Source organism: Rhododendron vialii, chromosome 1a (genome assembly GCF_030253575.1).
Source record: "Rhododendron vialii isolate Sample 1 chromosome 1a, ASM3025357v1".
NCBI classification, from domain to species: Eukaryota; Viridiplantae; Streptophyta; class Magnoliopsida; order Ericales; family Ericaceae; genus Rhododendron; species Rhododendron vialii.
The window spans coordinates 15987340-16012460 of record NC_080557.1 but is presented as its reverse complement, the minus strand read 5'-3'; the positions used below and the strand labels follow the sequence as shown (position 1 = coordinate 16012460).

At 38.6% G+C, this 25121-nt stretch overlaps 4 protein-coding genes across 6 annotated transcripts; 2 read left to right on the top strand and 2 right to left on the bottom strand.

Moving 5' to 3' along the window:
- The first annotated feature begins 284 nt into the window (after positions 1-284).
- On the top strand, positions 285-2002 carry LOC131306880 (protein MAIN-LIKE 2-like). Its single transcript, XM_058333312.1, has 3 exons — positions 285-561; positions 654-809; positions 1486-2002. The coding sequence occupies exons 1-3, from the start codon at positions 292-294 to the stop codon at positions 1969-1971; spliced, it is 912 nt and encodes a 303-aa protein (XP_058189295.1). The 5' UTR covers positions 285-291; the 3' UTR covers positions 1972-2002.
- Positions 2003-3328: 1326 nt separating this feature from the next.
- LOC131328818 (uncharacterized) lies at positions 3329-4868 on the bottom strand. The gene is made up of 4 exons (XM_058361742.1): positions 4623-4868; positions 4368-4526; positions 4086-4139; positions 3329-3469 (listed from the first exon to the last, which is right to left on the bottom strand). The coding sequence occupies exons 1-4, from the start codon at positions 4866-4868 to the stop codon at positions 3329-3331; spliced, it is 600 nt and encodes a 199-aa protein (XP_058217725.1).
- Positions 4869-10987: 6119 nt separating this feature from the next.
- LOC131306871 (pathogenesis-related homeodomain protein) lies at positions 10988-18130 on the top strand. Of its 3 annotated transcripts, none has more exons than XM_058333302.1 (11): positions 10988-11127; positions 12141-12683; positions 13257-13422; positions 13738-13861; positions 13970-14082; positions 14171-14527; positions 14942-15175; positions 15273-15362; positions 15882-15932; positions 16507-16749; positions 17668-18130. In XM_058333302.1, exons 2-11 carry the CDS (start codon positions 12163-12165, stop codon positions 17938-17940), a joined length of 2172 nt encoding a protein of 723 aa, XP_058189285.1. In that variant the 5' UTR covers positions 10988-11127; positions 12141-12162; the 3' UTR covers positions 17941-18130. The 3 variants fall into 3 exon arrangements, with proteins under 3 accessions (XP_058189285.1, XP_058189291.1, XP_058189289.1); XM_058333306.1 differs by having other exon boundaries at positions 10994-11114; positions 12124-12683; XM_058333308.1 differs by lacking the exon at positions 16507-16749.
- Positions 18131-19587: 1457 nt separating this feature from the next.
- On the bottom strand, positions 19588-21374 carry LOC131306868 (expansin-like B1). Its single transcript, XM_058333297.1, has 4 exons — positions 21084-21374; positions 20869-20975; positions 20168-20479; positions 19588-19999 (listed from the first exon to the last, which is right to left on the bottom strand). Exons 1-4 carry the CDS (start codon positions 21217-21219, stop codon positions 19802-19804), a joined length of 753 nt encoding a protein of 250 aa, XP_058189280.1. The 5' UTR covers positions 21220-21374; the 3' UTR covers positions 19588-19801.
- Positions 21375-25121: the final 3747 nt, after the last annotated feature.

Sequence of the window (25121 nt, the reverse complement as noted above, 5' to 3'; positions counted from 1 at the left end):
AGCATAAATAAGAACGCGCAATGCAATTCCTTTAGAATTGCTGCATTTGTTGAAAGGTGGCATCCGGAGACGAACACCTTTCACTTTGACTTTGGTGAGATGGGGTTGGCATTAGATGACGTAGAACATCTACTAGGGATACCTGTTCATGGATTGCCTGTGTACACGGAGGACGAAAGGACGCCAAAAGAACAGTTAATGGATTTGCTTGGTGTGTCGAACGAAGTTGCGACAAATGCAATTACTGTGAATGCAGTTAAACGGTATACAGTTAAGTTGAGTTGGTTGGAGATGAATTTCAAAGACGTAAATGAGAAGAACACAGACGAGCGGGTTGTGTGTTGTGCTCGTGCGTACCTGCTATATGTCATTGGGTGCACCCTTTTTTGTGACAAGTCAGGTGGGTTCGTACAACTTGACCTCCTTCCACTATTGGAGGATTTAGATCAGGTTCATACGTACGGATGGGGCTCTTGTTGCTTGGCATATTTGTACAGAAATCTTGGTTATGCGAGTAGGAGGAATGTAAAGCAGATTGGTGGATTTCTTATATTACTAGAGGTACACTTACTTTTTCTGATTATGAAAAAACCAATAAGTTCATGTTACCGATATATGATTGTAATATGCTTCACATGCGTGTAATGCTATAGGCGTGGATAAACGAGCACTTCCCAACGCTACATCCTGCTGTTGACCCAGAGTACACGGAAGACCTTCCACGGGCACGACATTGGTGTCTGCATAGCGAGAGTGGCACTAGTGTACAGCATTACCAGCGCGTGTTGGACAACTTACTTGTAGATGAGGTAGAATTCTAACACACTCTGCATTCAGTTAGTATACCAATTTTGGTGCGTGGGACATTTTGTAGAATTACGTTGCTAATTAGAAGCTGTCTTACAATATTATACAGTTTGAGAGTAGAAATTAAACTCTTCCAGTAAGGACAGAGAACTGGAAGTACAATTGTTTTATAAGCTAATCAAATATAGGAGAAGTTCCAACTTAACCTGTGTCAATATTCTCCAAATTCTCGGTAACACATTGAGATGCATGACATGGCTTTTGCTTCAAAATATCTACTATCAAACCATTAGCCTTCTCCATTGTCTTCCTTAACTCATCTTCTGAAGTATCGTAATTGTAGCACAGTGATGCAGGGACATTAATCGAGCAGAATCATTAATCGTGAAATTTCTTAAGTGTACGGGGACATGAATAATCAAGATAGCTTGCTATTGTAACCCTGCCTCAAATTATTTTAGTTCAAATGAAGAAAACCCAATAGGAGTTCATGCCACTTTTCAATTGACGTGTGCACTACTTTCCCTTGTCCTACTTCAAAGCCAAGTTCCACATATATGCCAGACTTAAGTTTTTGAACGAATGATACAGTGTTAGTTGATGGCTTTCACCGGATTGTTTGATTAACTTGTTAATTTATTGTACTAGTACATATCATATGTTTTGTTTGACAAACAGGTGATATTTGACCCGTACAAGGACCGCAGGCAAAATGTCTCTGAGACTGCTTTCTACACTGATCCCATTCGTGCCATGTCCTATGTGGAGCCATACCTCCCCGACAGAGTCTTGAGGCAGTTTGGTCTATTACAGGGAATACCCGCAGACCCTATAGCACCTCAGCGTGCATCGCGAGGCCAGCACACCTACAACGTTGTTTACGAATGGACTGAAGGTTTTTGGTCTAGCCCTGACTACCACTTGGTGCCTGAGGATAAGAGAGAGCCTACACCACCTGGGATTCCTTGGGCGTGTACTGATGACTACATTCCTTGGTTGAGGGTGTTCTCGCACCCGAGGGTAGACGTGGTCTGGCACCTGGTGGAGGGCGTGTTAGGCAGGGTCGTGAGGAGCAGGTTCGGGTTGTGTTGGATGTGGTACACAGGGCTTTGGGCGATACCGAACTTGGAGCTGTTGAGTTGCGGCAGGCACTACAGGACGTAGAAGCCATTTTACGGCCCACATTTATTACTTAAAGGAGGGGGGTGTTAGGGGGCGAGGTTAGATGTTGGGTTTATGGATAAACAGTTCTTATTAGTATTTTCAATTGTGTAAGACGTTTGCTACTTAGACATGTTGGGCTTCTGGGGAACGAACATTTGGTCAAGCTTGTTCTGTTCTCTCTCGTAACAAGTTTAACGAGGGGTTTGTACAGGTTTTTGTTTCGAACTACATTATGCAATGCCTTTACCATTCCGTTTTAGGTCCGACTTGTTCATGGCTTTTTTTGAACTACTATGAAAGTGTCTTTCACAAAAACAAACTTTCAAAATTCCGGGCCCCGTCCACATGGTCCTCCGCAGGAAGAGAATCTTAGTAAATATGGAGTGCAGTGCCTTGTCCAATCACAACATTTGTTTGAAGTTGCAATTTTCTCCATACACCTCATTATCTACTCCCCCAGCCCAATTCAAAATTCTGTATAGGGCCCCCACACCCACATGCTCTTCCTCAGGGAGAGAATCTTAAAAGGCATATATGTTCTGTAAATCGTACAAATTATTCAGTATCCAAGTGCTAAAATATTTTTTATAACAACTTCAGGTTCTACATGCTGAAACTTTCACAATTTTTGGTACGAAACTACTGAAAAATTATAATAATTTCGGAAAGCAAATGCTGAAATCAACCTGCAACCGAAATTAGTAACACTTTTCAGTAATAAGAAACCGAAATTTTATAATTATTTCAGCAATCAAATGTTGAAAAAGGGCAGAATCTTTTTCCCCAATAATTTCGGCAAGCAAACTTCTGTATAGTGCCCCCACCCACATGCTCCTCCTTAAGGAGAGAATCTTTCGTAAATATACGTGCAGTGCCTTGTTAAATCAGTTTATTTGTTTTGAAGTTGCAATTTCCTTCATACAGTCCATTATCTTCATCTCAAAGCCCCAATGTATATGCCTATAAATTGGGAGCTGACTGAGGGAGTTTCAGACTCATACCTCCCTCTATATTTCCAACTATTTCATACAAAATTTATGAAGTACACCAAATTTGTAAACCCTATGGCCGGAGTTTCAATTAACATATGTACATCCCATAGCCTACAGCTTCTTTCAGTGAAGTTATTTCGATGGCTTGTGCATTGTCATGCTTTTTCCAAGCTAGGTAATCAAGCCGTGTCCATCCGAATATGAGGTATTGGGAATATTCAATGTCTTGACCATTCGTTCCCTTGTCCGAATAAGAGGTTTTGGGAACGTCGGTCAGTGTGTGTACGTACTACAACGACCACATTTGGTTTTCTTGTTGAGTGGAAGGCACGTCACCTACCCTCTCGACGTCGTCGGAGTTGTAGTCACGTCGATGCTCCTATAGCTGTGAAGGTGTGTGCAGCTCCCTTCACTTCCCTTGACGTACCCTCTCCGGGTCTTGCAATAATAGGCAGTTGTGCCTTGTTGCTGTGCAAGAGGCCTGAGCCACCCCAACCTGCTCCATCCTAAAACAGTATCGTTTGACATTTTCAATGTTATTTTATACTTGTTTTGTATAAGTTGTGGTGCTCAAAGTGTGAAAAAACGAGTCTTATAATCTTCTGAAACATTCTAAATGTTGGATAGACACTCAAATGTTGTCTTGTATTTTCTGTAAAGGGGGCGACAATAAAACATTCTCCTTTAGCCCAATAAAAATTTTCAAATATATTCGACAGTTAGTTACCGAAATTGAGATACATTTTCATCATACAATTACCGAACTATGATATTTTGTTCAACAATTATTTACCGAAAATGTTCGTTCGGTAGTTGTTTACCGAATGTTGAACATATTTCCGACATGTAGTTACCGAAATATAAACTTGTTTTCAACAGCTATTTACCGAAATGTTATGTATAATTTTCAACAACTATTTTCCAAAATGTAGTGCTAAGGGAGAAATTACGGGGCTGCGAATAGTCGCCCCCTCTTTAGATTGTGGTACTCATATTTGGGCAAAAAAGATTCAGATTCGACTCTATCAATGACACTTCGTGGAACATGACAGCCTTAGAGAGTCCACCTAACTTTTTGTTCAAAAAAAAGCATATTTCAGCAGGCACATGATGAAATAGTACCAATGATTCGGTATCCAAGTGCTGAAATATTATACAAATTTCGGCTTGTAAATGCTGAAAAAATACAAAAATATCGGTATGCAGCTACAACAACATTACAATAACTTTGGAATGCAGATGCTGAAATGAACCTGTGCTCAGTCAATTTGTTCACATCAACCCCAAAATATAAAATTAATGGCACTAAGAGCGAAACCAAACTCCATCGATGTGCTTAGTCAACAACATTGCAATATAAAGCGTCAACATGATAACCATACATATAAAACAAACCTAATCTACGTTAATCGACTCAGCGGTTGCTACATCACTTCCTATTATGGCTTTAAATGCTTCTATTTGGGCAGAAAAAAGTGTCTCCCATTCATTGGCCTCCTCCCATCGAAATTTGAACCAATTGTTGGCAATAGGTGGCACGGGGAAACATGCTTTTAGATCAACCTATCAAAGTAAAAAGACTTTGAAAATTGCACATGAAGGCAATTTGTAGTAATATTGAATTTATGAGAAAGAAAACTATACGGTATGTACCTATACGAAGTGATCTCCATTCACGAGTCCAATTCCAAGAACCCTTATTTTGTCTGATGATGGAGGACGAGAATGGAGTGGAAGGAACGTAAGGCATTGAAGTTGGGATAGGAGGACAACCACCACATTATAAGTAGAAGCTACAACGTGACCCTTGTCAGGAAAAATCATCCACCTGTCTTCGGGTGCAGTTCCGTCTTCAAAGAATGACAATCTATAGCACAACTTGTTAGCACCTCCGATACCAGTCATCTTTTCGTAAAGGTCATAATGGTTATTCACCTCAAAGAGCAAATCATTTCGGCATGTCTTCCAATTGTGCTCGAATTGGTGCATAAAATAAGCTATCGCTCGGTACCCACAATTTCCATCACTTGTCACATCCGTAATAGATTTTACGTGCGGCCGAATTGGTTCCGGAAAGTTATTAAGGTACGGTCCCACAAAAAGGGTTCCAAGAAGTTTTGGCTTCTTCCGCCTCGGTAACTCCTTTGCCGCCTTGGGGGTTCTCACAACGGCCTTTCCCTTGGGGCTATTATCATCCACCGCCTTGATGCTTTTTTTTTTGTGGTCTTGTCGGGAGTTTCCATGCCCGCCTTGGCATTCGCCTTGGGCCTTTTTTTCACAGCTGCCTTAGCCTTGGAGGTTTTTTCCTTCACCAACTTAGGAGTTTCCAAGGATGCCTCAACATACTCAAACTCAGACGAGTTCCTCCGCATTGACTTATTGACCGAACCGGACTTTCGACCGCGGGTCTGGACCTTCTGTTGGGGTGAAGACAGGGATATGGTTGATGGATTCAAAATCGGTTTCAAAGTCTCCATCCAATGCATATGGGTCATTGGGTTTTGGCCAACCATTTTGGCCATAAAGATATTCCAATCGGCATTCATTAGTTTCAAAATTGCCCCATCATCTTTTATGTTTCTCAAACGAAAGCATCTTCCAATGATCATTAATCAACAACAACGATATGGGTTCACCCCGATTCTTGAATGGAGCAATCTCGTGAGCACAAGGTAAACCATGGATTCGGCGAATAGGACAACCACAGTCAACCTTGTCCTCCACGACCATGTCATCAAATTTCTTAATCTCCGGCAACATCAAACCCATGGTAGTCTGTGAAGCAGCTCCCCTTAAATGGTCAAAGATAGGAATTCTAAACTGGTGCTGCCAACAATTCAAACTTTCTCAAAGCTACCCTGTATATCCGTGATTTGTAATTTAACCAAGTCGTGCATTTTAGCCTAGGCAGCCGAGAAGTTGGCTTGGCAATTCCCAATGTGGGATTTCAGCTTCGCATGTTCAGACTCAACCCTGTGGAAATGGTAAAGGAAAGTTTTGGGCATCGAAATATCAATATCTAATTGTGAAAAGATATGGACACCGTGAAACATGCATATGGTGTGCTAGCCATTTACCTATTGCTTGTCAGGTTGCCAAAGTGCATTACATTGTTCGTCCAAGCTGATACAAATTTCTGCCTATACGGTCCCAACCAATTTGTCTCAACGTACAGAAGCGCATCTGGATATAGCACAAACTCCCGCTTCATTGTACAAAGTGTTTGCTCGTATAAAGATATAGTTGGTGAGTACACCAGTGAATCCCAAGCATGCTTTTGGCATATACATTTTGCCCAATATGCCATCGACAAAGAAGATGGCTGGCCGTTGGGAACACTCTTGTAATGGCATTCACTAGAGCTAACTCCCTGTCTGTAACAATAACACCGGGAAGTGCAGCGGGATCCATTATACTCTTCAATTTCTCCAACACCCACGTATAGTTTTCCTCTTTCTCCCCATCAATGAATGCAAAGGCAGCCGAGGAAAAGTCCTCTCGGTGGATGTAATGCCAACAATCTGGAGCAAAGGAAACCTGTATCTGTTGGTTTTGTATGTGCAATCCATCAGCAAAACCCGAGGAAAAGCACGCAACATGTCACCAGAAGTAGGATGTGACCAAAATAAGTCCTTCACACAGTCATTGTCATCTTTCCAATTAAACTCGATGTACCCATATTCTTGTAACTTAGCCAATAAATATTGCATTTGAGATCTCCCCGCTCGGTCCTTAAACCCATGCTTGTAGCGTGCGTTGTAGATTAATTGAACTTACATTGAATTCATCCTTGCCCTTTATTAGACTTAGGATCTCTCGCGGTGTAGACAACGACGAAACACACATATCCACCAACATATTCGATTGCTCCAAAGACAACCTCGCGGGATAAGCGTGCCCCTCAAGCTGTTTCGCAGGAGGATGATTGTGATTGCCGTTGTAGACAGTGACAGTCCAACCTTCCAACCCCTTAACACATCTCAGTTGAAACGAACATTCGCATTTCTTAGTTCCTGTGACGCGTGCTATCTTCTTTGCATTCGCTTCTTTGCCATTCTCCTTCACATTACCTCATTTGTCCTTTGCCTTGTTGATAAACGGTCTAAACTTTCCACCCCGTTCACATGCAAACCGCATCCTTGGCCTTCGGTTCTTTGCCATTCTCTCTGCCGACTTTATGATAATGACAAACCTATTTTCCTTACCGGTAGATGTTATCCAATCTCTCAACATATCTTCAGATGCAAAAACCTACAAACATGATTCAACAAAAACATTTAATAACAGTAAACAAACAAAATCCAAAGAACCATTGAATCATCCACCTATTTTGAAAACACTCACATTTTCCGTTGTAAACTCCCGTGTCAAATCATATAGGGCCATTGGACCTATGTGGCTGCCGTGCGCACTCACATTTTTCGTCGTACACTTTGGTGCTATGGTCACTGGACCTATATGGCTGCCATGCGTTGAAGCATCACCCTGAAGAAAGTATCAAAAATTCAAAAGTCCATTAAAACAAGTTTTATACGTCTCTGGATCTGTTTCGGTAAGTGAGTGTCAAAAATACATAGAATTCGGTATATAACTGTTGAACATAAGTATCACTTTCGGTAACCACATGTCAAAAATATATACAAAATTCGGTAACCAACTGCCGAAGGTTCGGCATGCAAAAATTATACATAACATTTCGGAAAGTAGCTATTCAAAATAAGATTATATTTCGGTAACTATACATCGAAAATATGTTTCAACTTCGGTAACCAACTGCCGAACTGCCGAACTATAGGAAAATTATACATAACATTTCGGTAAGTAGCTATTGAAAATAAGATTACATTTCGGTAACTACACGTCGAAAATATGTTCCAACTTCGGTAACCAACTGCTAGGAAAATTATACATAACATTCCGGTAAGTAGCTGTTGAAAATAAGATTACATTTCGGTAATTACATGTTGAAAATATGTTCCAACTTCGGTAACCAACTGCCGAACTATGTATAGCAAAATTATAACATAACATTTCGGTAAGTAGCTATTGAAAATAGGATTATATTTCGGTAGCTACACGTCGAAAATATGTTCAAATTTCGGTAACCAACTGCCGAACTATATTTTTAAAATTATATATAACATTTCGGTAACTACACGTCGAAAATATGTTCAAACTTCGGTAACCAACTACCGAACGTCTACAAAAGTTATACATAACATAAGTTAGCTATTGAAAATAAGATTATATTTCGGTAACTACATGTCGAAAATATATTCAAACTTCAGTAAACAACTGCCGAACTATCTATATAGGGAAAATCATGCATACATTTCGGTAAATTCTTGTTGAAGAAAAGATTATATTTCGGTAAATACATGTCGAAAATATGTTCAAACTTCGGTAAAGAACTGCTAAACTTAATACTATATTTCGGTAACTAGCTGTTGAAAAAAAGATTCTATTTCGGTAACTGCATGTCGAAAATTCATAACAAAAACAAGAAACATATATTTCGGTAATTAGATGCTGAAAATGTATTTCAATTTCGGTAACTAGCTGTCGAATATGGTAATATTTTACAGTGGTTAGATACCGAAATTTCTTACTTTATTCTGTTCATTCTGTTCGAACCAGAAACTTTGACAAAACCCTTGAAAAACTGGATTTACAAAACCCAGACGCCACAACAACAAAACAGAGGTATTGTAAACGAAAAAACTTACCTCCTCACGCGGCTTCCAAGATACAATGTCCATCACAATATCTTTCTTCTCCTCTGCCATCATATGGTTGCCAATAGAATTTGATTCAATTTCAAAATCCAATCCTACAAGTGGGTCAAAAAATGGATCAATGGAAGGACTTAAACCTTCCATTGATACAATATTTGGTCTTTGCTCCTCCTCTATTGAAAAATTTGAGAGAGAGGAAAAAAGAGAGTGATGATTTAGAGAGCCGAGAGAAGAGAAGATGAAAGCCGAGAATGAAGAACTGGAGGTTTGTGTGTGTTTTTTTTTATTTTCAAACGTGAATGATGATTTTGGGGGGATTTTGGGGGGCAGGGGTAGTGGATAATTTAGGGATTTTGATTATAAGGGCATATAGGTCATTTCATGTATAGGTATAAGGGTAAGTAGGTCATTTTACATTAGGGGGTCATGTTGTAATTACTTGCAAATTTTTAATGGGCTCCGGGAGAAAATAGAGGGCTGCGAATAGCGGCCCCCTTCTTTAAATACCATAAGGCGAACGAACTAATTATAAAAGGCTTAAATACTTAAATGGTCCTTACAAAATAGAGTCGGTTTCATTTTCGTCATTGTAAAATTTTTTGTATCAATTTTGTTCTTTCAGTTTGTGACTCAGTTCAATGTCACCCTTGTCGTCAACCAATGGATGGAATTCACCTACGTGGATAACGGAAACCTTATTTGGGACCCGACCCACGTCTCGTCCCCCAATATTACCCACATTGCTTTCTCCCAAAAACAATACGCACAAAGATCTTTGTTAGGGTTTCCCCCAAACCCTTAATAGTACGTTTTTCATCAAAAGAGGGATTGGGCGAGGTCTTATCAAGATCTTCGATAGGGTTTGCTGGCGTGGTCTTTACAATATCGGAGAAGATCATCAACGCGAGGACGTCGTTGGTGGATGCTAAGGTAAGTTGATTGTTACCCAGGTTTTTAATACAAATGGTTTAGGGTTTTCTGCCCAAAAGATGTTGTTTACTATAGGAACATCATTAATTTGCAGTTTAAGGAAATATTTGACTTGCTAATAACTTAGGCAAGGAAAATCCAAATTAAGTCGTTCTTTTGCTTTCGGGAGAAGTCGTAGAATTTTCTCTATTTTCTAGCTTTGCTATTATTCCAAATGTTTTCAATTTTGGTAATTTCCGTTATTAATTGATTCGGAGTCCGTTTTGAGGCGAATCAATTAAAGTTAGGGGTTTTCTACCTATTTAACAAGTTGTATGCCTTTGGGGCAAGATAGTGATTGATTATTATTGAATGAAAAGAGTCTAGAGAGCGTTTTAGCTAAACCTATATTGTTTGTGATTTTTTTGTCGCACGTTCGTAATGTAATTGAATGGCAGATTGATCTTGTGCGCCTTTTTTTGGTAGAAAACAATGTAGGTAATATTGGGGGGAAGAGACGTGGGCCAGGTAGGTACCAAAGAAGGCTTCTGTTATCCAAGTAAGCGAATTCCGTCCATTGGTTAACGACAAAGGTGACATTGAACTAAGTCATAAACTGGAAGGACGAAATTGACACAAAAATTTTTACAAGGACGAAAATGAAACCAACTCTATTTTGTAAGGACTATTTAAGTATTTAAGCCACTATAAAATTTTGACATTTTTTAGAAGAAACTACTATCTCATTGTTAAAACACAATAAAAAGAGCGCGCTGCTATTCGCAACCCAGTATTTTCTCCCATAGCTCACTGCATTTCGGTAAATAGTTGTTGAAAATTATATATAACATTTCGTTAAATAGCTGTTAAAAATAAGATTATATTTCGGTAACTACATGTCGAAAATATGTTCAACATTCAGTAAACAACTGCCGAACATACGTTTTCGGTAAATGGCTGTTGAAAAAAATATTATATTTCGGTAATTGGATGTTGAAAATATATCTCAATTTCGGTAATTAACTGTCGAGTATAATTAAAAAATTTTAACGGACTATGAAAGAAAATAAGGGGCTGCGAATAGCAGTGCCCAATAAAAATTGTGTAGGGATACCATCCGGCTCATCGTTCTAGCAATAATTGCAGGGAAAAAGAAATTACAAAATTGAAGGGAAAAAAAAAAAACAAAGAAAGAAAGACACAGAGCCTAGGCCAAACCCCTGGCCTTGGCCTTGGGGGAGAGAGAGAGCTGACCGTTGGGCTGGTTGGGAAGGGAAGACCCAAAGCCAAAGGCAGGGAGAACGACGGTGATCAAAGAACTCAATTCCACCACTTTTCCCAAAGAACACAAATAATACCCAAGTTTCAAATTTGAAATCTGGGTTGGTACTCATTCCAATCAAATCAACCAACCTTTCAGATTCAGCCACCAGCCATAACCATTCACATATATATACATCAATATAGCATTTGTCCGGAAGTTCTACCTCAAGCCTTAGATCTCTCTCTCTCTCTCCCAGGTGACTTCTTGATACTACCCAATTCTACATTTCTACTAAACATAAACTTGAAAATCCCAATTGGGGTTTTCAAAGAAATTTGCTTTCAAGTGTCTTCTGGGTATATGTTGAATTTCTCTGCTGATGGTCGTAGGTTGCTTCTTCTTTTGATTGTTGTCAATGTATTAGTGTTTTCTCAGTTATCTTTTGATTTCTTCATATGATGATACTATCTGGGCGTCTCACGAGTGGTTGGTGTTGTCTACTGTTTTTCTTTGTTTAGGGTGATCAGGTCTCCCAAATTGAGTTTTTGCATTATTCTTTATCTGGCAATTTAATATTTTTCTGCGGTATGCTGAATGCTAATTATTGTATTTTTGAAATAAATTACAATTTGTTTTTTTTTCTGGTAATGTGGACATTTCTCATGGGCAGTGATGGTTTATCTGTTGGCTAAGGGAAGGGCAATGTAATTACTGATGAACTCATTTCTTGGTGTTGAATAACTTGTATGGTCATGGGATTTGGTTGAAGGCTCTTCTTTTGCACTTGTTCTATGCTTGCATTCTACTACTTCACTTCGTATTTTATGTGCACGTGGGGAGGGAACTGAATAACTTGATAAACTTTGTTGGGCCATTTTCCTAAAAATTTTATACTTGATTGTTTGCGTTCCGATCAATAACTACTGATTACAAGATTTATATGGATACATAGAGGTTTGGGTGTATGTAGGTGTGTTGACTTTAGCATGTGCGAATCTAGTTGATTTTGGTGCATATCGTTGCCTTTGCTGAGTTGAGAATTTTGGGTTATCACATCCGGGTTAATTCCATGATTTTTATGAGTATGAAGAAATAGATGCTAGTGTTACATATAATGTGCTGCCATAGATTTTATATGGAATTGATGGGGAAGCATATTCATCATTGTAACCTGTATATTTCTTTTTCATGTATTCGAAGCCATGTTTATCAGTTTAATTTTGCTCCGATTACACTATCCTTATCTGTTTACTTTCTTTATTTTTTCAGTTGTAACATGTAAACGATCAACATGCAAGGAATAGCAAGGAAGCCAATACACCAAGATACTGGAAACCCCTCTTCAACCAAGACAGGAACTGCGTCTAAGCAGATAAAAATTGTTACCAAAATATTGGACATCAAGGGACACAAAGAAAAATCGAAGTCCCATGGCAATGCTATTGGTTCTACGGTGTGGAAGGAAAAACTTGCAAAGTCTGTAAGCAAGGGGTTAATAAATGATTCTTTAAGTAAAAGTTTGATTGGGAAAACAGCTCTGCACAAAACCAAATTCTACAAGAAGCAGCATTCCTCAAGTCTTCAATTTGAAAATCCATCCCTCAATGGTTCCAAGGAACAAGCCAAAGAAGACGGTAAATCTCAAAAAGTGAGGAAAAGAAGGAAGCAGAGGAGGCAAAGGAAGCAAAGGGATAATGCAGAGCGAGACGACACTTCCCGCTTGCAAAGAAGGACAAGGTACCTGTTCGTAAAAATGAAGTTGGAGCAGAACCTCATCGATGCCTATTCAGGGGATGGTTGGAAAGGTCAGAGGTATGAAAAATTCCTCTTTCTTAAGTATGGACTCCTTGCTTGTAGGGCCTGAGATATATTCAGTAATCAGTATGTTTAGGTTTGGAACTAGTTTCTTAAAACTCAAATGCGATGGATAATGATTAATTGAACTAATTAGTCTGTGACTGACTGAGTAATAGGGTGGTTATGTTGGTTGGCTGTCTTCATGAATAGCCATTTAAGGTCTTTTAAAAGCCTTTCTTTTGTTTTAGCATTGTACAATTGTCCCACCATGTAAGTTAGTTTCATCTTTGATTGGGCTTATTGTGCACTAAACAAAGCTACACCACGAATAGAGTTAAAAAGTTTCCAGTTTTTTCATAGACACACCCCTCGATACAGCCATTGCTTTTAAGCAGCATGCAAAAATATAATTACCATGTTATCGTATTTGATGTGATGGGTTATCTTTCATTGGTAGAAAACATCTTACGTATATGTTACCCACTTTTTGGCTCCAAATTTTGACTGAACTAACTGCTCATTTATCGGAAACTTTGGTTGATTACACTGATGTGTGTGTGTGTGTGTGTTTTAATCTTTCTCTCTCAGTCGAGAAAAGATCAGGCCTGAAAAGGAACTTCAAAGAGCCAAGAAGGAGATTTTGAAATGTAAACTTGGAATCCGTGATGCCATTCACCAGCTGGAATTACTGAGCTCTGCAGGGTGTATTGAAGACTCTGTAATTGCTCCGGATGGATCTGTACACCATGAACATGTAAAATTTTATCACCACATCATTTAGAATTTCCAATGACTTTGAGCACCATCCATTCTTTTGACTGAGTTATCTTTTTCCTTCAAACAACCCATTACACGCTGTTTTGGTGAACTGCATTGGTTTTCAGCCTCAGTTCTTGAACCAAATGCTGAAACTGAGTCGCGAAACAACTCAACAATTACACTATTGTTTTCTATTTCCCTTGATCTTTCAACATCCCAGAGAGGTTTCTTGATTTTGAACAATGCTTCCAATGTTTTTTTCCCTATCAAAACGTTATTTCTCATTTTGCTTCCTCACTGTTATGTTCAGATAATCTGTGCAAAGTGCAAGTTGCGGGAAGCTTTCCCTGATAATGATATTATCCTGTGTGACGGGACATGCAATTGTGCTTTTCACCAAAAATGTCTGGATCCTCCCCTGTTGACTGAAAACAGTGAGTGCTACTAAAATTGCTATGTGTATTTTCTGAATGTTACACCAAATATGCAGTTTTAGCAAAGGTCCTTGCCATGAAACTTAATGCCATCAAAAAAAATTTCAGTTCCTCCAGGAGATCAAGGGTGGCTTTGCAAGTTTTGTGATTGCAAGATGGAAATAATAGAAGCAATGAATGCTCATCTTGGGACTCACTACTCTACCGATAGTCATTGGCAGGTCTTTTACAATAAGAACTCTGACACTTCCTTTTGATTTGATATTTCTGACCTATTTTTATAGAGAACCTATCTTTTCATCAAAACAGGACATTTTCAAGGACGAAGCCGCTTTATCTGATGGTGGAGGTGCTTCGCAAGATCCTGAACAAGAATGGCCTTCTGATGACTCGGAAGATGATGACTATGATCCAGAGAAAAATGAAAATAGCTGCAGTTACAGCAGAGCTGGCTCTGAAGCTGATGCTACGGATGATGCAAGCAGTTCCAGCAGCCTCTGGTCACTTGAAGATGAAGTATTTTCTGAATCAGGGAGCCCGGGCAAGGGCAGATGGAATGCCTCTTTTACGGCATCTATTGGTGCAGATTGTGCTGAAACAGCTGATCATGAGATTTTAAGTGGCCCCAGGGAGCGAAGGGCTGTTGACTATACGAAATTATACCATGTGAGTATTTGAAGACTCTGAAGTTAAGAAGGTCTATTTTGATTTCCTGTAAAAATAATGTGGCGGTGACTCCCTTTGTATTTGCAATTCATTTGAAGTTTCATATCAGATGCATTATTTTCAAAAAATTTAATCGTTAGATTATATGCTCTTAAAAAGTATACTCCCTCCGTTGATTGTCCCCTATGAAAAGATGTGCAATTTTCGGATAAAATATAAAGTCCTTTTGTTCATGATTTTTCAAGTTTCTTCACACCAAAGTATGCGGTGGCATGAGGAGAAATCCGATATTGTTGTAAGTTCTCATTGATGCGGAAGTGCAGTTTAAGAAAATTTGAACCCTTTGCTGTTTTGTTAGGGGTGATTGATAACTTGTTCTGTAATTTCATGTGGTTTACTTTCTTCTTTGAATAGGAAATGTTTGGAAAGGATGCTCCAGTGAGTGAACAAATTAGCGATGATGAAGACTGGGGCCCTGGCAAAAGAAAGAGGAGAGAAAAGGAGTCTGATGCAGCCAGCACCCTTATGACTCTGTTTAAAAGTGAGAAGAAATTTCCAAACATGAATACAGTGGAATGCAAAGAGACACTTCCCCATAGTGGGAAAACTAAACGACCATTTTTCAGAATCCCTCCCGACGCTCTAGAGGTTGGTGGGATACATTTTCATAGCGTATGAAGCCTTGGTCAAGCATGTATTTCTTTGTCGCCTGTTGATCCCTTTCTTCTCGTGTGTTCAATACCAGAAGCTTCGCCTTGTCTTTGCTGAGAATGAACTTCCATCTAAAGCTGTCAAGGATAACCTTTCCAAGCAGCTAGGTCTTGATTCTGAAAAGGTACAACTCTGAAAAAAATTGCTTGAGATGTACCTGTAAATTAGTTGCAGAAGATTTATATCAACTGATAAGCATGTTATCACAATCCAAAATAAGATAAAACTTCTTTTTTTTTTTCTAAGAAAAATATGCTAGCTATGGACAGTTCCATTGATATGCTACTATGCTTTGCCTTGCCTATATAGCAAAGATATTTTAGCTCCATAGTCTAGTGATGCACCCATCATTGAAACCGTAACGTAAAACTACTTTTCCACTTTTTTCTCTTTGTTCACAACTGGACATGTGTAAAAAGTTATTTATGAAAATATGAGTATTTACCAGACATTCAAGGACCTGGATGAGCTTCAATTGTTTTTTCCGTGGCATTTGGGAGAAGGAATTAGACAAAAGAATAGGAGTCAATTGGTGAGGACGCTTAGATTTAGGACATGACATTACACATTCCTCATGAAATTTACTGTCTTGTTGTCTACTTGTGTATATCATGTTTACATTCTTCCGTTTTTCCATTTCTAGGTTAACAAATGGTTCAAAAATGCGCGTTATCATGCACTTAAAGCTAGAAAGGTAAGATGGTATTCTACTGCTTCTTTAGGTGCCCATATCTTCACGTTTTCAAGTTTAATTTTCCTATTATGTCTTCTTGGCTAATTGGATGAGGCCATCCTTTATGTTTTATCAGTTTGATCATACTTGAAACCACAATTTTACATTTTAAGGGGGTGCCAACTGCCACGTAATCATTGTACAAGGAAATTCCCGTTAGTTTAACCTATTTCTTGAGTAAATTACAGTATTTTTTTTTCTTTTTTGGATACTCTGGAGCAATGTACTAAAAGTCAGCGGCGCTAGTCGGGCGGAAAAGGGCCGACTAGTCGACCGCCTAAGCACTCTGGCGGGGACTAGGCACCGACTAGTCGGCTGCCTAATCTAGGCATTGGACCACGGCCTAGCGTCTAGGCGGGGATTGGGCGGCTGACTTTTAGAACACTGCTCTGGAGTCCAGAAGGTCTTAGGAATAAACTCAAACTCAACTATTTTCCAAGTTCTCATGCCTGCTTTTTGGAGTAGGAAGTCCTAATTTTATTGGTCCAGGTTTTGTTGTCATGAAGCTTAATATGGGTCTTATCTCCTTGAGCAGTTACCGGGAGAGGAACCGAAACAAATTGGCAGTATCAGTCCAAAATTCACCAAGGAATCCAGATTCAAACTTGGGGAGGACAAAGCTACTGCTGGTCCAATAGCATCCAAGGATAAATTGTCAGCAACAGTAGTCCATTCACCTAAGCCTGTTGAAATAGTTTATAGAAGAAAGAACATGCAGTTTCTTAGTAGCCCATTGAAGAAAAAGCAGTACAAGAGAGCTTTACTTAATAGCGAGAAGGTATATTTTCATGAAATTCCTGTCACATTTTTGCATGGTTCAGCATAATGAATAGTAAACAGGTGTCAAATACTATGAAGAATTCCTGCCTTCAGAGTTTTGCTGTGTTTTCTCTTATTTTAATAAGGGAAGTTAAAAAGTTTGTTAGGCCCATGTAGTATGGACACGGATGCACGACACGCCGTACCATAATTTTTACAAAATGCAGCATAATGCACAGCATGGGACACCGATTTAACCTAATCTATTGTGCATATTCCTATAGCATACTAATATAAAGACTTTGTGAGGAAAATGCAGCACAATACTAGTTAACACTTTAAAGACTCTACAAAGAATACAGAGTAAAGAAATAATAAGTGTGCGTGAGTGTCTGATATGGTGTCTGGTTTTTGTCGTTGTAAAGTGTTTGTGCATCTTAGAGCATCCGCAATGGGAATAATCAAAATCGATAACCAAAATGTGCCACGTCAGCATTTGATTATCCATTTAGTTCATAATCAAATCTTACAAACTTGATCTCCACATTGGTTATTTTTGTATCCCTATAAAAGAAACCCCCCACAATACGCAATGCATCTATGTCCAATTGCAAACGAGTTCCAATCACGCACCCGACCACACTAAATTATTCGTCTCGATGAGACGATTCTAATGTGAGGTGTTTTTTAATTTTTTAGTTTTGAATTTGGTTTTTGGGTTTGGTTATTGGTAAAAGTTGTTAAGTTTGGTTATTCAAAGGTCAAAATTTGATGAATTGCTAAGAGGTTGCTAAGTTTGGTTATTACAATGTGAGCACTTTTTTCCGCAAAACTTTAGCAACCTTTTAGTTTTGATTATTACATTGTGGATGCTCAGGCCAGGCTCTTTTGGACTACATAAGGAACAATGTAACTGATGCATTTTACGCGTTCTCAGGCTGGCATGGAGTGTGGAGATGATGTGAGCCTGAAAGTTTTGAAAACTATTGCCAAGAAAAAGAAGAAGAGAGTGAACTTCAAGGCTGGAGGTGGATCACAAGAAGCAGAAGCTGAGTTGGAGAGGCTCTGCAAAATGAAGGGCAAGGTAGAAGAATTTAAGCAGATTTTAAGGGAACTTCCAAATGGAAAATCTCGTAAAGCAAATGCATCTTCCGTAAATGAACATTCTGTTATGTATGTTCCCGTGGCGGAGCTAAGGGAGAAAAGATGATTTTGGCAAATGCCAACTGATTTTTTGCATAGCTCCATTTCTTTTTCTTCAGTTGCAAAAGAAATAGAGCTTTCAGGTTATATATAGAAGTGCTTTCTGTGCAAAATGATCTAACGAAATGTCTTGGACTGGTGTTTGCAAGGTTTTTTCGAATGGCAAGAAACTCAATACAATATAGGTTAGAATGTTAGTTCGTAGACTCCAAGTCTCGAAATCGAGTCCTTGATAAACTTGGAAATAGCACCCAACCAACTGGCTTGCAAGTTCATACTGTTGTAAGTTATGCTTATGAAATTTTGTTTATGTTGCGTTTTCACCTCTCATTAGGGCCGTAAACGAACCCAGCAGCTCGCAAGCTTGGCTCGACACGTTAACGCTCTGCCAGTGGGCCTATGGTTCGATTTTTTCCCTCGTCTCGACGACACACTGATTGGCTTCACATTATACATATGTTTAAGTTTCGTCCTCTAAATTCTTCCCTTACGTTACCTTCTACACAGATGAAGTTGTGAAGATGGTGATTCTCCCTTCTGGTATCCTCCATGATATAGTTAGGCCAAGCTTTCCTAGTTGTCTAAACGAGCTAATGCACTTGACTTCAAGACAAGTTATTTCCCATATTGTCTAAACGGGGTAATTGGACTAAATGGACTTCTTTGACTTCTTCTTCGGTTAATGACATTAATTCCAACAAACAATCAACTATCATTTAAAAAGACACTACATAGATAATACAAACAGTGGCGACTTCAAAAATTCACAAGTATGGGGTCATTTACGAATTAAAAGTTAAGATGCATCCTTTTAGTTGAAGAGTGAAAGTCGTTCAAATTGATATGAATTTTCCGAGCACAATTATCTAACACAACTACTAAAATGATGAATTTCACGTTGTAATTGTCTTTTCCTCAAGAATGTGTCCATATTTTTTGAACCAAATGAAAAACAGCCCTAGAAATCCTTATTTTATAGGTACTCTGCATCAACTGAATCAATAGAACTGACTAAGTCAGTGGTTAGACTGGGTACGCTTATTCAACGAATAACTCAAATAATCAATTCCTCTAGTTTACGGAAATTCTAGAAACACCAAAATTGCGTTTTCATTTGTTTTGAAAATACTTTCGGCAACCCAAAAAATACATAAAAAAAAAAAACTATTATGGTCACCAAACATGTTTTTAGTTTTTATTTCTTAATAAATAAACAAAAACTCATTTCTTGTTTTTCATAAATGAAAAACAAAAAACTGGCAACTTTACCAAACAGAGCCTTATTATTTGTACTACAGTTTTCGGCATTGCAAATTTATTCATTCTGTTTTATTATGTCTCACGCATTTATTTAATACGAAATAGTTAGGATGACTTAGAAGTGACAAATTGCTTGCCACCGGCGGCCCGGCTTTCTTAATCTCCGCCATTCTTCGTTACGAGAAATGGAAATAGCTAGAACTTGCAATATAGATACCTTTTTTCGCCGACATAAGATCATTTTACTTGACTTAAAATGATCTCTGTTGCAATAAGTTTGATTTTGATCTATCCTGTGGAACTCTTCAGTTAATGCTGTTATAATCCACAAGATTAGTAAATTTCAGCCTGGTATCATTTCTGTCACCCTACATGTATCTGACGAAATTAAGACTAGAAGAACGGAAACTTCTGTTTATATTCTCTCCCTAAACATCTCTAGTACAAGGAGGAATTCTTTATTGAGAAAGCTCTAACACAACAGACAAACTACATCACTTTATTGACTTCATAACAAATACTAGGAAATACTATTATTATGCAGCTTCTTCCCACACACATATAGTTATATATAGATGCTATATATTGAACTTGGGAGTTTATAGGGCTTAATTAAGCTGAATGGATGTGTCATAAACAGCCCCAGCCTTCCATTCACTAGAAACCACACTGCTCAGCTGCACCCAAGTTTGCCCAGCGCTGCCACTCACTTGGACCCTGACGTTAATCGCGCCTGGCGATGGGTTAGCCATGTCCCATACTGCACCATAGGCCTTTCGCATGCCCCTCCACTGCTGGCAATCCGCCTACATCAAGAAGAAAACAATCAATTTAGCCAAACTAGCTGAGCTCCCATTCAGATGAAAATGACATACATATGTGAATATATATGTAGTTACTAGTTATATATATGTGGATATAAATCTAATAAATTTGGGATACCCAGTTTGCTAAAATTTCTTTGTGGGTTGTACCTGAAACACTTCCACTGCAGTGATGTCGTTTTGGCCGGCTTGGTACAAGAAGGTTAGGGCTAGGTATTCAGGGAACCTGCTGTGCTCATGAACCTTGACCATGAGGTTGTAACCAGGGTACTGACAAGGTATTCTACGGTATTCTATGTCGACCACGCCATAAGCAAGCAACTCCAATGCTGCATTTGGACGAGCCAGTCTTGAATAGGCACGAGTGCTCAGAACGAAGTCTGTCTTGTCCCCTTCACCATAGTCTGTCACCACTACGTTCACTCCATCTTCAGCGCATAGTTGTGGTACCTTGCACCTGACCTATATTTGGTGACAAATGAGTTTTGTTAGGGACAGAAAAGCAAAGGAGCCACTTGTTAAACTATTGTCAGTCTATCCTTGTACTGCACTCGTGTTTTTGCCTCTCAAAAAGAAATTGGTTAAAGTTGTTTCGTGTTGAAGTTGACGTTATGGGTTTGCGACAGGGACTAAACGGGGCATGGTTTTTCCTTTTGTCCTAATATGAAGTTGTTTCACTCTAACATAGTCAAAACCCTCACAATCAGTTATTTAATCTTCTATTTCAAAGTTCTACGAACCTAACGTTACTTGTTCTTAATATTCCTAAGGTCACTGTTCGAACTGAAGTGTCTCATTCATTCTTTGTTACGTTCAAACTCAAGTGACCAAGTTGATTGAATTTGAAGTACCTGATAGCATGCACCACAGCCAGTTCCATTCCTGTAGAGTCTAGAAACCCCACTCACGCTGCCATCATTGACTGTTCTTCCATATCCACCAAACCCGCATGCTCCAGCTGATTCAATAATATTAAGCACATTTCAAATATCGTAGTAAAATTTGGTAAACTGATACAAATTATTGGTATTCTACCATAGATATACACGATAGCTAGAGTTCATACTTGGAGTCCCTAAGCAATCAGGGCTTCCATAATAGGTTGCTCTAGAGTACACATATGCATCCTGGGAATGACAAAGTGCAGGCAAAAGCACCATGACACAGAGAAGATACCAATAGCTCTTAGGTGGAAAACCCATTACTTAGTCAATAACAAAGTTCCCAATGTAGAGAAGATAGCAATCAAAGAAATTGAAATGAATAAGGGAAGTATCATGGGATGGGAAGCTCAGTTGGGTATTCCCATTTTTATAGTTGAAGTCATGAGGGCTGCGATGATGGAATTGCCACCTTTTCTCTACCACTAAAGGATTAGGGAGTCCAAGTGGGGGTTAGGGACCAGTGAACAGACAGACACCTTTACTGACCCCTGAAGACCCCCTTCCTTCATGCTAAAGATTTGCTCAAAATTTGAACGATAAGCAGTATGTCTAATGGGATTTTGCCTAACTTTCATCTCAACTCTTTCTTTAACTATTTTGCTGGCTCATAGGACATTTGATTCTAAAGTTGTAACTTAATACTATGATGTTCTTGCTTTCGTTGTTAGTAATATTTTTTTTGTCCATATTTTGGTTACCATTCCCTGTGAATGACCCGAGAGTACTCACCAAGTATCTTAAGATTTTGTAGGAAGTTTGTGTACGCTGCATTTGTAAGACTTTTTGCTAATCGAAAAACAAATTACAGTACATAATTTTTTTTTGATAAGTAGGGTCACCAACTCCGAATAGCTGTAATTTTTTTTTTTTGTAAATTACATAATTACAAATTTCCAACTCGAAATAGGCCTGTCAATTAACCAGATTCAATCCGGATCCGAATTAAAAAAAAAAACTGATCCGAATCCGAAATGGTCAATCCGATAATCTGAATCAGGTATTCGAATACGGATTCGGATTATCGCGGATTAAATCTGTTAACAATCCAATCCGAAATTTATTTTAGAAAACTCTATTTCCTATCTCGTTCATCAATATATCTATCAGTTCATCCATTTTTTGGGGGGTAACGATCGGTTCATCCATTTTCTTCCATTCCTGTGACGAATTCTATCAACGTCCCGCTCGATCTCGCCGGGATTTCCTCTCTTTTCCTCTCAGTACAGTAGTAGTTATATATATTGGAGTAAATAAAACTCATATGAAATCACACCGACGCAGAAAAATACAAACGGACGCACAGCTTGCTGAAATCCGGCGGCCACGGCTGCCGGCCGCCTCTCTCCACTCCAGTCACAATTATTTTAAGCATGTTAGTGGTTAGCCAACAATAATGTGAACTAACCCAAGGCCGAAGGAGTTGGCCAAGTGGTTTTTGGCTTAGGGAGTTTGTTTTCTCTTAAAGTCTCAGATTCAATTTTTCATGTCAGTAATTCTTGAGGTCACCTTATCCCATGCGTAAGCGTGTGAAATAGTTGTGGGAAGGACCGTAGGGAATAGTCCGAGGTGCGTGTGAAATAGTTGTGGGAAGGACCGTAGGGAATAGTCCGAGGTACACGCAAGCTGGTCCAGACAACCTACATTACAAAAAAAAAAAACAATAATGTGTATATGTATACAAAGAATATGTATGCTCATATTCATGTATAAATTTATATATGTATATGTGATGTTACCCTTCCTACTTTATTTCAGGCCCCATTTGGAGAGAGTAGAACAACAAATACTGGAAATCTGAAATTCGGTTTACCTTCAATATAATAATGGAACGAGACTTTAAAGTTTTTTCTTCTTCTTCTTTTAGTTTCCTTTTCCTCTCTTCCTTTCGGACTGAAAATCTTGTTATGCAGGGTCTACATAATTTAGGCTGGCAACTTTTCCTATTGCTATATCACTCAGTTCAAGGGGTTTGGCCTAATGGGATTGAGGAAGGACACAAAGGGTTTGCCCCTTCATATGTCGCAATGTCAAATCTCATTAAGGCCAAATATTTGAAACCTTGGCCAATAGGTTTGTCCAGTTCTTAATCTCAGGTCTTGAGATTAGTCGAGATGCGTACAAGTTGACTCTAACACTCGATTTAGGACCAAAAAAAAAAAAAGGCTTTTCCATAGTAGATAAGTACCAACGGGCTTGTAGCTCATCCAAATGGAAGGTGAGGGTTCAATTTTTGCCAAGAGTGTGAGTGTTTTGTGTGGTGGTTAATGCCTTTTGGGTTTACCCCACCTGTATGCCGCTTAGCGGTTCCCTTTTCCCATCCCCATTAGAGTAGGCCAGACATGTGGGAAAAAAAAAGAGAGGAGATGAGCCTTTTCATTGATGTAAAGTGTTAATTAAAATAAAAGAAGATATTGATGAGCCTTTTCATGTGAACTATAACTCATCCTAATGTTTATATGTAAACAAAGAATACGTTTTTTCATACACCTGTATAAATTCATATATGCATATGTGCATAGATGTGATGTTACCTTCCTCATTTATCCAGGCCCATTTGGAGAGAGGGGCATAATATATACTGGAAATCTGAAATTCGGTTGAAATGCAACTTAAAATATATATTTTTCCTTTTAATTTCTCTCTTCCTTTTGGACTGGAAATCTTGTTATGCAGGGTCTACATAATCTAGGTTGCCAACTTTTCCTACTATTAAACCCCAAGGTGTTTGGCCTAGTAGCGGGAGACATAAAACCAAATAACTTGTTCTCAAGAGGTCGTAAAGTCAAATCTCATGAAGGCCAAACATTCTAAACGTTGGCCTCTGGAGGTTTACTTGGTAGGTAGTTAACTTCAGGGCCCCGAGATTAGTAAAGGTCCACGCAATCTAATTTGAACACCTGGTTATATATATATATATATATATATATATATATATATATATATATATATATATACAGTGAGCTTCCTGTGAGGACCTTAAATAAGCTCCTTAAGTGCGGACCTCTTCATTTCTCTCATTTACTGATTGAATTTCGATGATCCGAGCCGCTCAATGTGATCAGAACGTAATTTTGAGAGTACCCGCAAGAAATCGGCAAAAAAAATGACCGGAAATGGCTTGAATTGAGCAGTTTTTGTTTGAACCGTTCAATAAAAAACTGTTCGGATGAAGGTCTTCCCGACCATTTTTTTTGACGATTTCTTGCTATAACCCTTAAAATCACGTTCTGATCACATTGAGCGGCTCGGATCATCGAAATTCGATTGGGATCTATGAGGTCTGCACTTAAGCTAAGTAGGGGATCCCTCATAAGAAGGGGACTCATATATATATATATATATATATATATATATAAACCTTTTCCTATCACTAGGTTGAGTTTTATATACGAAATTTAATTTCAAAAACACATTTCTTTCCATTGTTTTGACCTCCCTCCACAGAACTGAATCCTGGTGTGTCTGACTCTAAGAATTTCTATTATTTAAAAGTACTATTGTATCTCTTCACTTTTAACTAGCCATCGGCAAGCAGTGGTAAAATGTAGGTCTAACAAATCAACAGATTGAGTTAATCTGAAAGAAAGAAAGAAATCAACAGATTGAGACTTGAGAGGATGTTTTGAGTGAAAAAATCAAAAGCTATGGGCTAATTAGCTAAAACCAACACCTGGGGGTAGATAAGGAAGTCAAATTTGGTTAGAAACGCACTAAAGCCTGTATGGGGATATATCCAGACAGATGAGCATAACATAATTGATACGTAATTCACTCACCTTGCCTAGCTTCGTGTCGAAAAGTCTGTCTGGACAAGTGCGTGCACTTCATGATTAGGGTCGAAAGCACTCAATTTATTTATTTATATATCTATATATTTAAATAGCAAGATGCACAAAGTGCATCCCAAAGTGGAAAGTAAAGAGGGAAAAAAAGCATTTGATGAGTGCATCCCAAAGTGGAAAGTAAAGAGGGAAAAAAAGCATTTGATGTGTCCTTGCATTAGAATAGTTTATTACAATTTCATCACATTTGGAGTAGGTGGCATGTAATGCTGCCCATCCATTTGGCACTCCTTGATTAGCAAATGCTCTTGAATTTATTACTCCCTCCGTTCCATATTAAATGTCAATTTTTGATATCCGTGCTAATTTTAATTCTTT